General features: G+C 42.4%; 1 protein-coding gene and 1 long non-coding RNA gene across 6 annotated transcripts in view; one reads left to right on the forward strand and one right to left on the reverse strand.

Annotated features, from left to right (window-relative positions):
• ARHGEF10L (Rho guanine nucleotide exchange factor 10 like) overlaps positions 1–13827 on the reverse strand; it is a 221426-nt gene that overhangs the window by 96747 nt on the left and 110852 nt on the right. For 3 of the 5 annotated variants that reach the window (XM_051988406.1, XM_051988404.1, XM_051988402.1), the window contains 3 exons: positions 13229–13337; positions 5724–5830; positions 776–853 (listed from right to left, as the gene is read on the reverse strand). In XM_051988406.1, the coding sequence (XP_051844366.1) occupies positions 776–853; positions 5724–5830; positions 13229–13337 (294 nt within the window). Of the gene's footprint in view, positions 1–775; positions 854–5723; positions 5831–8632; positions 8945–13228; positions 13338–13827 lie in introns of those variants that run through there. The other 2 variants (XM_051988407.1, XM_051988405.1) reach the window with 1 other exon arrangement.
• LOC127555806 (uncharacterized) overlaps positions 1–13827 on the forward strand; it is a 583775-nt gene that overhangs the window by 59050 nt on the left and 510898 nt on the right. The gene's annotated exons all lie outside the window — the stretch shown is intronic.

The raw sequence follows: 13827 nt of genomic DNA on the forward strand, positions 1-13827 counted from the left end.
TGTTCATAAGGTTCCTTCAAAAACGTTATTGTTTCATACATTATTGTTCTATTATTATATGTCTGTCTTGAGAGAGAAAGAGATAAATAGATATAGATATAGGTCTATATCTATAAGATATAGATGACAATCAGCAGGATGATTTCAGAAAGGCCTGGAGAGACTTACACAAACATGCTAAGTGGGAAAAAACAAAAAAAAATGGTACACAGTAACAAGATTATGTGGTGATCAACTCTGGTAGACTTGGCTCTTTTCAACAATGAGGATTCAGGGCAATTCCAATAGATTTTTGAGGAAGAGAGCCATTTACATCCAGGGAGAAGACTATGGCAACTGAATGTGAATCATAACAGTATTTTTACTTTTTCATTGTTTGCTTGGTTTTTTTTTTCTTTCTCATTTCTTTTTTTTTTTTTGATCTGACTTTTCTTGTGCAATATGATAGATGTGGAGATGTGTACAGAAGAATTGCATATGTTTCATATATATTGGATTGCTTGCTGTCTGGAACAGTGGAATGGGGGAAAGGAGGGAGAAATATTTGAAACATGGGGTTGTGAATATTGAAGACTATCTTTGCATGTATTTTGGAATAAAAAGTTATTACTTTTTAAATGTTCAACTGAATTACAAAGGTCAAAAGATCCACATGGAAACTTGGAGAGTCTTCAGCCCTGATTTCCATGGTGATTCTCTGTAGACCAGTTAGGAAAAGATCAGGAACTCCCTCTAATTCTCCAGAAGCCTCCTAGATACCCTCTTCTTAGCATACCTGAAGGATCCGTTTCAGGGATTCCACATAGCTGCCCTCACTTTGCACAATGGACCGTAAGATGTGTCGTCTCACCACCTGTAAAGGACAAAGAAAAAAACCAGTGAGACAATCTATCATCCCCACATAGCCAGCTCTGGATGCCTAGTTCTATCCCTAAGCCCCTGAGCTTGGGGAGTTTCTAATTCAGAAAAAGAAATATTCTTTCCTCCTCCTGTCCCTTCTCTAAAGATCTACTCTGGCCAGGCTAATTAGTCCTTTTCCTAGCAAGTTCATATACCTAGATGGCATAAACACAGGCACACTCCATGCATGGACAAGGATACAAGGGACAAAAATCTGGTGGAGGGTCAATACTTTTTAGGCTTCCTTTCTATCAGTAACTCACACCAGTGGGCATCTAGGCGAGATCAACAGATTCTATGAAAATAGCGTGCATTTTATTTTTTTTTTATTAAAGTGTTTTTATTTACAAAACACATGCATGGGTAATTTTTCAAGATTGACCCTTGCAAAAAAAAATTTTGTTCATAATTTTCCCCTCCTTCCCCCACTCCCTCACCTAGCTGGCAGGTAGTCCAATACATGCTAAATATGTTAAATTATTTGTTAAATCCAATATATTTATACATATTTTTATAGTTATTTTGCTGCACAAGAAAATTCAGATCAAGAAGGTAAAAAAAGAAAAACTGAGGAAAAAGCCAAAATGCAAGCAAATAACAACAGAGAGTGAGAATGCTATGTTGTGCTCCACACTCAGTTCCCACAGTTCTCTCTTCAGATGAAGATAGTTCTCTTCATCACTGAACACCTGGGACTGGTTGAACTATCTCATTGTTGGAAAGAGCCATGTCTATCAGAATTGATCCTCATATAGTCTTGTTTTTGCCATGTATAATGACCTCCTGGTTCTGCTCATTTCACTCGGCATCAGTTCATGTGAGTCTCTCCAGGCTTCTCTGTATTCATCCTGCTGGTCATTTCTTACAGAACAATAATATTCCATAACATTCATATACCACAATTTATTCAGCCATTCTCCAATTGATGGGCATCCACTCAGTTTCCAGTTTCTGGATACTATAAAAAGGGCTGCCACAAATATTCTTGCACATGTGAGTCCTTTCCCTTCTTTAAGATCTCTTTAGGATATAAGCCCAGTAGAAACACTGCCGGATCAAAGGGTGTGCAAAAGTTTGATAACTTTTTAAGTATAGTTCCAAACTGAATAGCGCACATTTTAGATTGTTTTTACATAGAAAGAAGTTGGGCCGGTTCCCTGACCCTAAAGGGTAGAACTAGGATTATTAAAACAGGGGGAGAGTTCAAGCAGGACAATTGAGACTGGATATCAGGAAAATTCTGAGCTGTCCAACACTGGAATGGACAATTAAAAAGGTTCTCCTTTACTTGAAGATTTTCAGACTGATCCTAGATGATCACTTGTGTATGGTGAGGGAATAGGGGAATAAAAGAGGATGTATCTAAAACCACAAAGGACTTAGATAATATAATCCAATACTTTCATTTCACAGAAAATTTCCACTACATCCTTATAGGAAATACAAGGGAATCCTTAAAGGAAAACAAGTTGAACTAGATCATTGATATTCCTCTTAAATCTCAAATTCTGTGAGTCTATCATTCTACAATTTATTTCATTTGATTCCACACACACACATACCCCTATCTTATAATATATACAAGTTAATGTGGGTATTATCATCAATACCATTTTTTTAAGATATATAAAATAAATCACAGAAAGAGTGGGAAATGTACTTAAAGTCACAAAGCCCCTAAGCAACAGAGATGGGGGTTAAATCCAAATCTGGCTACAAACTCAGTCTTCTTTCCTCCAAGCAATATGGCTTCTAAGAAGCAACTTTCAGTCTTCAGTGAGCAACTGGCTGGATTTTCTTCTTCCTTCTGATTTCCCCCTCTCCTCCCTCACTTCTTTTTTTTTCTTTTTTTGCCTTCTCTTTTGTCCATATCTGAGATTTTCCAGTAGCATTCAAGGGCTTTGCAGAGGCCCACCAGTGATGACAAATAGTCATCAGCCTATAGGCAGGACATTTTCTCTCAAATTTCCATGTAGTTGCTGTGATCCAGGGATTTATTCTGTCCTCCCTGGGGGTTACCACTGGCACTCCTCAATCCATAATGATCTTATCCTCAGATTTTAATTAATTAAATCTATTTGTTATTGTTAATTAGTTACATGTTAATTTAATTAGTTAATTGATAGTAATTAAATCAGAATATACTATATGAGTATTTTCCACTGGAAAATACTGGCTTGAGCACAAGCCTTGGTCTCTTCCTGGTTCCCATGATGAAGCTTGTGTTGCTAGATTACAGCTCAGAACTGCTTTGTATCATAAGGCCAAAAATTTTCATGTTGTTTGTAAATAGAATAATTGAAAAGCAATAAAAATTTTATTGAACAAATAAAAGAATATACTATATGGTTATATTAGTTACATTAGAATATACTATATTTATCTTGATATACTACATAGCTTCTTGGAGAAGATGATTGATTACTAGGGGATCTAGGGAACTGGGAGGTGAAGGGAATAAACATTTATATAATAACCTCAATGTCTTTAGGAGGAAGTGCTGGCCAGCCCCAGGAAAAGAACATTGCACTAAACATCAGAAGACCAGAGTCCTAGAACCCACTTCTAGATCCTTTTTAGATCCATCCTAGAACCCAACTAACTACTTATGGGACCTCAAATCCTTCCCTCTAAGCTTTCATTTCCTCATTGGTAAAATGAGAAGCTAGAATTATATATTCTCTAAAGTTTAATCCTCTTCTAATATTTGATATTCCATATTCTAATATGTACCATTTCATAATCCCTTCTACTTCCAATATTCTATCATCTTACATCCCCTCCAGCTCCAACAGTTTATGTTCCCATGTGTCCCATAAACTTTTAAGATTCTATGTTTTAAGGATCCTTCCAGCGCCAACACTCTATCTATATACCGTACAGCTCTGATGTTCCATGTTCCCATGTATCCTATGAACCTCTCAGATTCTGTGTCCTAAAGATCTTTCCAACTCCAACATTCTATGTTCCCATGTGTCCCATGAATCTCTAAGATTCCATGTTCTAAGGATCCTTCCAGCTCCAACATTCTATGTTCCCATGTGTCCCACGAATCACTAAGATTCCATGTTCTAAGCATCCTTCCAGGTCCAATATTCTATGTTCCCATGTGTCCCACAAATCTCTAAGATTCCATGTTCTAAGCATCCTTCCAGGTCCAACATTCTATGTTCCCATGTGTCCCACAAATCACTAAGATTCCATGTTCTAAGCATCCTTCCAGGTCCAATATTCTATGTTCCCATGTGTCCCATAAACATCTAAGATTCTATGTCCTAAAAATCTTTCCAAGTACAACATTCTTTGTTCCCATGTGTCCCATGAATCTCTAAGATTCCATGTTCTAAGCATCCTCCCAGGTCCAACATTCTATATTCTTAAGTGTTCCACAAACCTCTTAAATTGTATGTTCTAAGGATGCTTCCAGCTCCAATATTCTATCTACATAACATCGCATCTATATACCTTACAGCTCTGATGCACTATGTTTCCATGTGCCCCACAAACCCCTATGATTCTATGTTCTAAAGATCCTTCCAACTCCATCATTCAATCTATATACCTCAATCCAAAGCTTAATCCCTCCACTCCCATTTTGAATCTCCATTGTGCTTTCTCCCTAGAAACTCATAGTGTTGGTTCTTACTGGTCCTCTTCAGTAAGATAGAATAATTGTTCTTCCTCCCCATTCACATATGAGAAAGCCTCAGAGATTTCATGAGTCACCAGAGGTCACACAGAAAATCAAAAACAGATGCGAGAACAGATTCCAAGAGGCAGCTATGGTAGGATAGAGAGTATCAGCTCTGGGGGCTGAAGGACCAGAGTCTGGGTCCTGGATTTGCTACTTACTAGCTGTGTGACTTGAGGGAGATCACTTACGCCCCGATCATCAACCTTCCTCAATGGCAAGAAGGTGGTTAGTAATAGTTGCCTTACAGAGTCACTAAATTAAATGCTTTGTTAAGTTTAAAGTACTATTGGAATGAGAGTATTTGGTCAATTAGTTAATTAATTAATTAGTTAGTTCATTATGCTATATAGTTTAGAAAGGGTAATTGATTAGTACTGGGCAGAGAAGATGCTGGGAGGGAAGGGGAATAAGTATTTATATAGTATCTACAATACAGTATCTAAGCACTTTACAAATATTATCTTATTTCCTTCACAGGCTAATAGTACACTATTTCAAAATCCAATTCTTTTTGAACAACAAAATAATTGTTTGGACATGTACATTAATATTGTATTTAGTTTATACTTTAACATATTTAACATGTATTGGTCAACCCGCCATCTGGGGGAGGAGGTGGGGGGAAGGAGGGGAAAAATTGGAACAAAAGGTTTGGCAATTATCAATGCTGAAAAATTACCCATGCATATATCTTGTAAATAAAAAGCTATAATAAATTTTTAAAAAACAAATATTATCTTATTTGATGCTCACAACAATCCTGGGAGGTAGAATACTATATTATCTCCACCTTACAGATGATCAAACTGAGGCAAACAGAAGCACGATATCATATAGTAAAATATCTGAGGCTGCTTAAAGTCAGGTCTTCCTAATTCCAGGCCCAGGACTCTAGCCACTGGACTACCTCTGGGGGACACCTACATTTGCAGAGTCAATTCCTACAAGCCCTATTGTGGTCAGAAGTGGTTCTGTTCCTCACCCACTCCCTGCCATACATAGCTGTCAAAAATAGCTTTGGTCATCTCCCTCCTCAAGGCAAGAAACTCAGGCACAAGTAAGGAAACAGGAACATTCCCTACTTTCCCCTTTCCCCCACAAACACATATCCAGCCATTCCCCCACAGACCTGTTGAGGGCTGAGGCCATCAGGCATGGGTCCCAGTTCCGGAGCTGGGTGTTTGATATCTGAAACAGTGACTTCCAGGAACCCCATGTCCTCCTCTTCTGAGTCACCTGGAAAAACAAACCAGAACCAAATCCTCAGATCTGGGGGCTCACGGATGGATCAATTGTCTCCCCTACCTGGGGACAGGGCCAGATCTCAAATACTCCTAGATGATGCTGTGAAGTTGTCCAATAAGGATATAAGCTTGTCCCACCTCCACCTCACCTCAGTTCTAGAGCCACTGTGCTCTGAAATTAAGAAGAAGATCCATGAGCCCCCTCCATGGTGAGCTCCGGAGATCAGGGTCTGTCTCTCACTTCCTTTTATTTCCCACAGTGCCTGGCTCACATTAAGCTCATAATAAAAAGTTTATGGGTTGATTGATAAGATTTAGGATTAACGCATCTGTTTTCAGGGATGAATCAAAATTTCTTTGGGATATCAAAGGCGAGAAATGAACTTGAACCGTTTGGGAACACAATCCAGACTGGATCTGCTGGCCAGAATCAGACACCCTCTTCAAGAAGCCTTAGCTTAATAGGGCACCAGGAGATGAGGAAGGCTTCCAAGCTTGGAGTCAGAGAATACCGCTTCTCTTAGGGCTTGAGATCTATGATCCTATAAACTTAGTTATCTGATGTTCTCTCCTTCCAAGTAAACTGGACAATATTGTTGAGTCAACTACACAGAGGGAGCTGCCTCCTGGGACCCAACACAATGCTCTTCCTACAGTAGATGCTTAAGAAATGTTTCTCAGAGACTAGTCCCAAAGAAGAGCTATAATAATATAATACTGGACAGTGAGACAATATATAGATATTTAAATTATGTTAAATGAAGTAAATGTTCCTATTTTGTAAATAAATATAGATATATATATATATATCTATAGAAATATATATAGATATAGACATATAGATAGAGAAATAGCAACTACTTTGCAAAAGTGGGGAGCCTCTGGTAAGGAATGTTGTATACCTAAACAGATTTTTTAATATATTTATTAATTTTGCTGGGGAGTTTTCTGGGGTTTTTTTTTTCCTTTTTAATTTTTTGTTATATGAGACAGCTTTCTAGGATGGGGCAAGGAAGGGACACGGGGGATATTTAGGTAATATAAAAACAAAAAAGTCAATAAAAATTTTTTTTTAATTATTAGCTATGGGCAAGTTGTTTAAAATATCAAAAATCTAGGCAACTTTCTGTAATTTGCAGGTCAGTGGCTGATCTGAAGTGATGGAGAGAGTTTCCCTACCAGGAGTTCCCTACTGGATATAATCAAGGTCTAGATCTCCTCCACTCTCAAAAAAATAAAAATAAAATAAAATAAAATTCAAGTAATAAAAATCACCTGAACTTCTCCTTCTGGGTTGTACTATGAGGACTGGTCATCTCTCATGGAAGGAGAATTAATATTCTTATAATACCTGAGAGGAACCTTAAAGATCATCCAATCCAATCCTCTCATTTTACAGAGAAAGAAATCCAAGAGTAGAGAGCAGTGATTTTTTTTCAGAATCATACAGGTAACAACTAATAGAGGTTCCTGCCACCAAACCCAGTATGGCCTGTACTGGGTATGTGTAAGCAAGCAGAAGGAAGTAGTCTCTGGGCCGGTCCAGATCAGGAGATGGGTTCAGTGGCAGGATTGTTGGGGGAAGAAGAAATGGACAGGCTCTCTGGCAAACCTTCTGGAACACAGGCTCTCTGGAAGACCCCCTGGATAACAAACAGACTCCCCAGCAGACCCCCTGGAACACAGGCAGACTCCCTGACAGACCCCCCTGGACCACAGACAGACTCCCTAGAACATAAGCAGACCCCCTGGAACACAAGCAGACTCCCTAGAATACAGACAGACCCCCTGGAACACAGACAGACCCCCTGGAACACAAGCAGACTTCCCAGAACACAGACAGACCCCCTGGATAACAAACAGACTCCCTAGCAGACCCCCTGGAACACAGGCAGACTCCCTGACAGACCCCCCTGGACCACAGACAGACTCCCTAGAACACAGACAGACCCCCTGGAACACAGACTCCCCAGAACACAGACAGACCCCCTGGAACACAAGCAGACTTCCCAGAACACAGACAGACCCCCTGGAACACAGGCAGACCCCCTGGAACACAGACAGACTCCCCAGAACACAGACAGACCCCCTGGAACACAGACAGACTCCCCAGAACACAGACAGACCTCCTGGAACACAGACAGACCCCCTGGAACACAAGCAGACTCCCCAGAACACAAATAGACCCCCCCCTGGAACACAGACAGACTCCCTGGAACACAGATAGACTCCCCAGCAGACCCCATGGAACACAGACCCACCCTCCGGCAGACCCCCTGGATCACAGTCGCTCACTGTGGAGGAGGTAAGATTCCCACCAGCCGTTTTCCCTGCTCCCACCACTCTCCCAGCATCAGCTCAGGCTAGCCCAGTCTGACCCTCTTTGTCCCCACTGCCCTAGAACTAAAAATAGTTTTCTTCTGAGCGCCAAAATGGGGAAAGAAAATGCCTGTTGTGAAGAAATGTGGGCGGGTTTGTTTTTCTTTCAAAGGAGAAAAGCAGAGGACCCTGAGAATCGAGGGATCTGGGACACAGCCCCAGGAGGGTTCGGAGGGCAGGGTGGGCCAACAGACAAGAAGGGAGTAAAGCTCCAGGGCTGCTGGACTCTTGTTTGGGGGTCTTTCCAAGCTCCAGACTCATACAAAAGGAGAGAGAAAAGCTGTTGTAGAGACTGCTCCTGAAAACAAGAGCTGGCCCTGGGCAGACAGGAAGTCGGGGTCAACAAGATGCCAAGGGGTTGAGAGAGGCCTGCAGACAGAGCCAGACAAGCTGGTGAGGAAGGGATGTCCCTTACCTGAAAAGGAGACTGAGGAGGAAGAGGAGGAGGGGCATCGGATGATGGTGTGGGACTGGTAGAGGCTGTCCTGTTTCACCCACATTGTGCCCCCGGCATTGCCCCGGGCCCACCGAAGCTGGCTGCCCTTTAGCTTCCTCTTCCCTCCTCCACCACTGCGGGTTTCCATTCTCGGCTGGTGATTTGAGCTGGGGCTATTAATAACGCCTCTGGAGGGAGGGTCATTTTACCAGAGGCTTTGGGTGAACTCTGGGAGTGGGGGGAGACTGGGAGATGGAGGAGGAGGAGGAGGAGGGGGAAGAAAAAGGGAGAGGGAGGAGATAAAGGAGGGAGGAGAGAAGAAGGGGAGGAGAAAAGGAGGAAGAAATGGAGGGGGAGGGGAGAAGGAAGGGGGAAGAAATGGAGGGGGAGGGGAGAAGGAAGGGGGAAAGAATGAAGAGGAGGAGGGAGAGGAAGAGAAGGGAGAGGAGAATGAAGAACTGATGGAAGAGGGGTAAGAAGAAGAGGAGGTGGAGAAAATAAATAAGGGGAAGGGAAAAGGGAGAAAAGGAGGGGAAGAGAAATAGGGGGAGGAAAATGAAGAGGAGGAGAAAGAAAAGGGATAGAAAAGGAGGAGGAGGAGGAGAGGGAAGAGGGAGAAGAGGAAGAAGAGGAGGGTTCATCAGTATGGGGGTGAAAAAGCGGATATCTACAGCAATAGCCTACTACTATGTTCAGCTGACCAATCTTTCCCTTTTCCTAATTTTGAGATTATTCCTTCCTGTGCTGACTTCTCTTCCTCAACTAAAGCCATCCATCCCTGAAAGAAGAAAATCTGATGGAACTAAGGATGTGGCAAGTCTTCAGTTGCTATTTCCTGGACACTAAAGGCTAGTATATCTCAAGAAGAGCTGATGTTTTGGTCCCATTATGGACCAAGAAGCTGGGATGTGAACAGAATGAAGGGAACAAGACTTTACCTGCTGCCCTCCAACTCTAGATAGAAAGTCATTTAGCTGGGGATTGTTGCCCTACTTTTGCCCCATATAACTATTTTCCGTCCACACATCAGTGACTGTCAACAATAAAGAGAAAATACAGTTTATGAAAGGGCCATGGGCCGAAGGAGAAAAGAGCTTAGAATTTATAGTTAATCAAGGAGGGATCCGTGGCCCAGTTCCAGCTCACAATATGTGACTTCTTTCCTGACCCCAGGCTCTGCTAAATGGCAATACTTGTCCTAGCGACATAAGAGTGTTGGAAAAAAGTATTTTGTAATGCCTAAAAGAATTCGAGAAATCTGAATTTTCTTTTTTAAGAAATCCTAAAGTCCCTTTCCCTTTCTGTTTCCTCATCCACAAAATGGATTCTGGTAGAAATAGCATCTTCTAAGGCCGCTGTAAGATGGGCTAATTTTCCACCCAAGATTGCCTTGGACAGAGCTCCAATCACTGGGGTCACTGTCTGGCTATTTATGTAGCATAGTTCTTTGGATGGAGACTCTGGGACCTTCGGCATGACAACCAGACAAACCAGGGCCAATTCGGACTCAATCATTGATTAAGTGTCCTCTATGTGCCAGGAACTATGCAAAGCTCAGGGGGTACAAAAAGAGGCAAAACACAGTCCCTGCTGTCGAGGAGCTTACAATTTAATGGGGTTTGGGGAAGTAACATTCAGTGACTCAGTGCTCTAGTCTCCCCAATATCGTTTCTGTGTTATTGCCAATAAAACCTCCTTTAGTTAAAGGTCAGATGGTCTCTATGTGTCTCATTTCGTTCCAGCCCGGAATATAAACCACCAGATGGGTCTCACTCAGGGCTGGATGAGAACATATGATTAACAGCACTTAGCCTGTGGACTTTCAAGGGGGGTTGCCCCCCAAAGTACTTTGTAAATAAGGTTTGTGGCAGTCTAGAAATTTAAGTGGCAGTGATGGAGAGGGAAGAACAATGAAAACAAGAAGATGGACCCACATGGCCCCCTTTAAAAGGGGAGAGAGCTCCCCTAGAGATTCCCCCAGGGTTTTCTAGAAGAGTTAAGTGCTTACAGATGAAACGAATAAGTGCATGATAAAGAGTCATGAGCTCATAGACAGTGTGAAGGAACTAATTAGGGGACAGCTAACCCAATCCTCTCGTTTTTTGGCAATTCTTCTATACATAATTCTACAATTATCATGCTACACAAGAAATAAATCAGATGAAAAAGGAAAAAATGAGGAAGAAAACAAAATGCAAACAAACAATGACAAAAAGAGTGAAAAGGCTATGTTGTGGTCCACACTCAATCCCCACAGTCCTCTCTCTGGGTGCAGATGGCTCTCTTCATCACAAGATCATTGGAACTGGCCTGAACCACCTCGCTGTTCAAAAGAGCCACGTCCATCAGAATTGATCATCTTATAATTTTCTTGTTGCCATGTATAATATTCTATTGTTCCATTCACTTCACTTAACATCAGTTCATGTAAGTCTCTCTAGGCCTTTCTGAAATCATCCTCCTGATCGTTTCTTACATCATAACTTATTCAGCCATTCTCCAATGGGCATCCACTGGTTTTAGTTTCTAGAAAGTGGCAGAGGCCAGATTCGAATTCAGAACCTGTGATCTCAAATCTGGAGTTCTGTCCAATGGACCCTGCTGCCTGACTTTCAAAAGGAAAGGAACTTGGTGGTTTTTCTTGAGGAAGAAAGAGCAGTGCTTTTGAAAAGAAGGGGAAATCAGGAAGCTGAGTTGAAAGGGGATGATGAAATTGAGTCCTCAGCTGAAAAAGCCGAAGGGTGTGTTTCCCCCAGATTGCCTTTAAAGAAAGCTTCTTCCCCCACCCTGGGTGAGGCTGACACCCCCTCCTGCCCACTGCCGGGCTCTGCCCAAAGGCAGAAGCTGGTTTCTAACAACATTCTGAGCCCACAGAAACAAACAAGGGGAGGGACAGAGAACGCGCCCAGCGTGCCCACAGCTGGCCAGGAGGGCCCCAGGAGTCAGAGGAGTCCAGCCGGACATGGGAAGGGGGCAGGACCTGAGCAAGGAGGCAGAAGGCTGGCTCTGGCACGACTGGGGAGGGTGGAAGAAGGGGAGGAGAAAGAGCTCTTTGGAGTCACAGGGTCTGGGTTCAAACCCTGGCTCTGCATACTCACTGCGACAAATTGCTTAATCCATCTGAGCCTGAGCATCTTCATTCATAAGATAAGGAAAGAGGATTAGAAGTGGCCCCCGAAATCTTCTCTGGTCCTGAATCTAGGGTCTGATGGCCCTGGGGGCCCAAAATCCTCCACCTCTCCCAGAACAGCCCAAAGGCAGGGCCACCCTAAGCAAGGTAGCTAGATGATACAGTGGGTAGAGCACTGGGTCTGCAGCCAGGAAGACCAGAGTCCAAATCCAGCCTCAGACACTTACTAGTTACCAGACAAGTCACTCAGCCCTCACTGGAAACAGAGATAATAATTACCTTCCAGGTTTGTTGTAAGGATCCATTGAAATAACTACAAAGTGCCTACCACAATGCCTGGTACTATATAAATGATAGCCATAATTATTATTATTTCACTCTGGCCTTAGACACTTTTCAGCCAGGTGATGCTAAGCAAGCCACTTAACCCTCATTTATAAAATGCAGATAATAATAACCTTCCAGGTTTGTTATAAGGATCCACTGATTCAACTCTGAAGTGCTCAGCACAATGTCTGGCACATAGTAGGTACTATATAAATAGTAGCTGTAATTATTATTATTCCACTCTGGCCTTAGGCACTTACCAGCCCAGTGACACTAATAAAGCCACTTAACCCTCACAATTATAAAATGGAGATAATAATCATATTGCAGGTTTGTTGTAAGGATCCACTGAGATAACTGTAAAGTGCTCAGCACAATGTCTGGCACATAGTATTAATGATAGCTATAATTATAATTACTCCACTCTAGGCTAAGACACTTACTAGCTACACAGAGGCACGGTGGTTCTCCTGATTCTCCTGACTGCCCTGCCTACAGTTCCCCACACAAAACCCTAAATCCCCCATCACCTTTATCTGGCCCTCTTCAGAATCTACCTCGAGGACCACATGGAACATGGGGCCCATTCCCATCACCAGAGTTGTTGCTGCCTTACTCCATGGGGGGAAATGGCTTGACATTTCCTTTTTGTATATTTAATTTTTCTTTGTTTGTTCATGTGGTGTTTCCACTCAATGGCATGGAAGCTCCTTGAAGGCAGACACTGTTTAGTTTTTACCTCCGTATCCCTAGCATGCAAGTTAGAACAATGCTTGACACAAAGATCTAGAACTGGAAGGAGAAACAAGGCCATCTGTTCTTTCCACTGTAACACATTGCACTAGACATGTCCCCTCCAAATGAACAACAGAACGTGTGCAGCTCATTGTGCTTCATCTGGGGGAGGCATAAAATTTAGATAGGGCACAGTCCCTACAGTCTTGTAAAGAGAAAAGATGATATCTAAATTTATTAAATGAGAAACACAAAGCAGAGGATCCTGGGGGAAGGCTGATAGTAAAAAGATCCTACCAGGAAAGGCTGATAATTAAAGATCGCATCAGGGAAGGCTTTCTGGAAGAGGAGCTCCTGGGGCTGGGGGGTAAGGGATGTCATACCTAGGACTTCTTTCCTGTGCAGGAAGGAGACTTTGCGCATGACTGCCATTCTCGTCTTCTCCAGCCCATCCTTGGTCCCGCTCTTGGCAGCCTTCATGAGCTGGGTCATCTAATGGAAGAGAACGGAAAGCGGAAAGCTTGTCAGAAGTAGGGAGCGGGAGATCATCATCCTTCCTTTTACCCCGTATCTAGCCCGAGACACTCCCATCTCCTGGGCTCACTCTGGGCTGTGGGCAGCACCTGGACAGCATCTCACATGGAGTATATGTCCAATAAACATTTGCTGACTCAAACTGAACACAAATCCTGGCCACATGTGCCTCCTCCATCTTTGTTCCCTTCTTACTGAGAGATGATCTGCAAGGTCACAAATGAATGACACCAATGTGGGAGGCAATATGGTGCAGTGAAAATATTAATGATAAATCACTTTAAAAGTTTGCAAAATAATTTATTGCTACCATTTATAGAGTGTTTTAGGGCTCTCAAAGTTCTTTGCAAATATTATCTCATTGTGATTACCCTGGAAGAGAGGTGCTATTTTAGTATTGTCATTTTATTGTATGATATGGTGGAAGAAACCGAGGCAGACAAAACTT

Source organism: Antechinus flavipes, chromosome 3 (assembly GCF_016432865.1).
Source record: "Antechinus flavipes isolate AdamAnt ecotype Samford, QLD, Australia chromosome 3, AdamAnt_v2, whole genome shotgun sequence".
Lineage (NCBI taxonomy): Eukaryota > Metazoa > Chordata > Mammalia > Dasyuromorphia > Dasyuridae > Antechinus > Antechinus flavipes.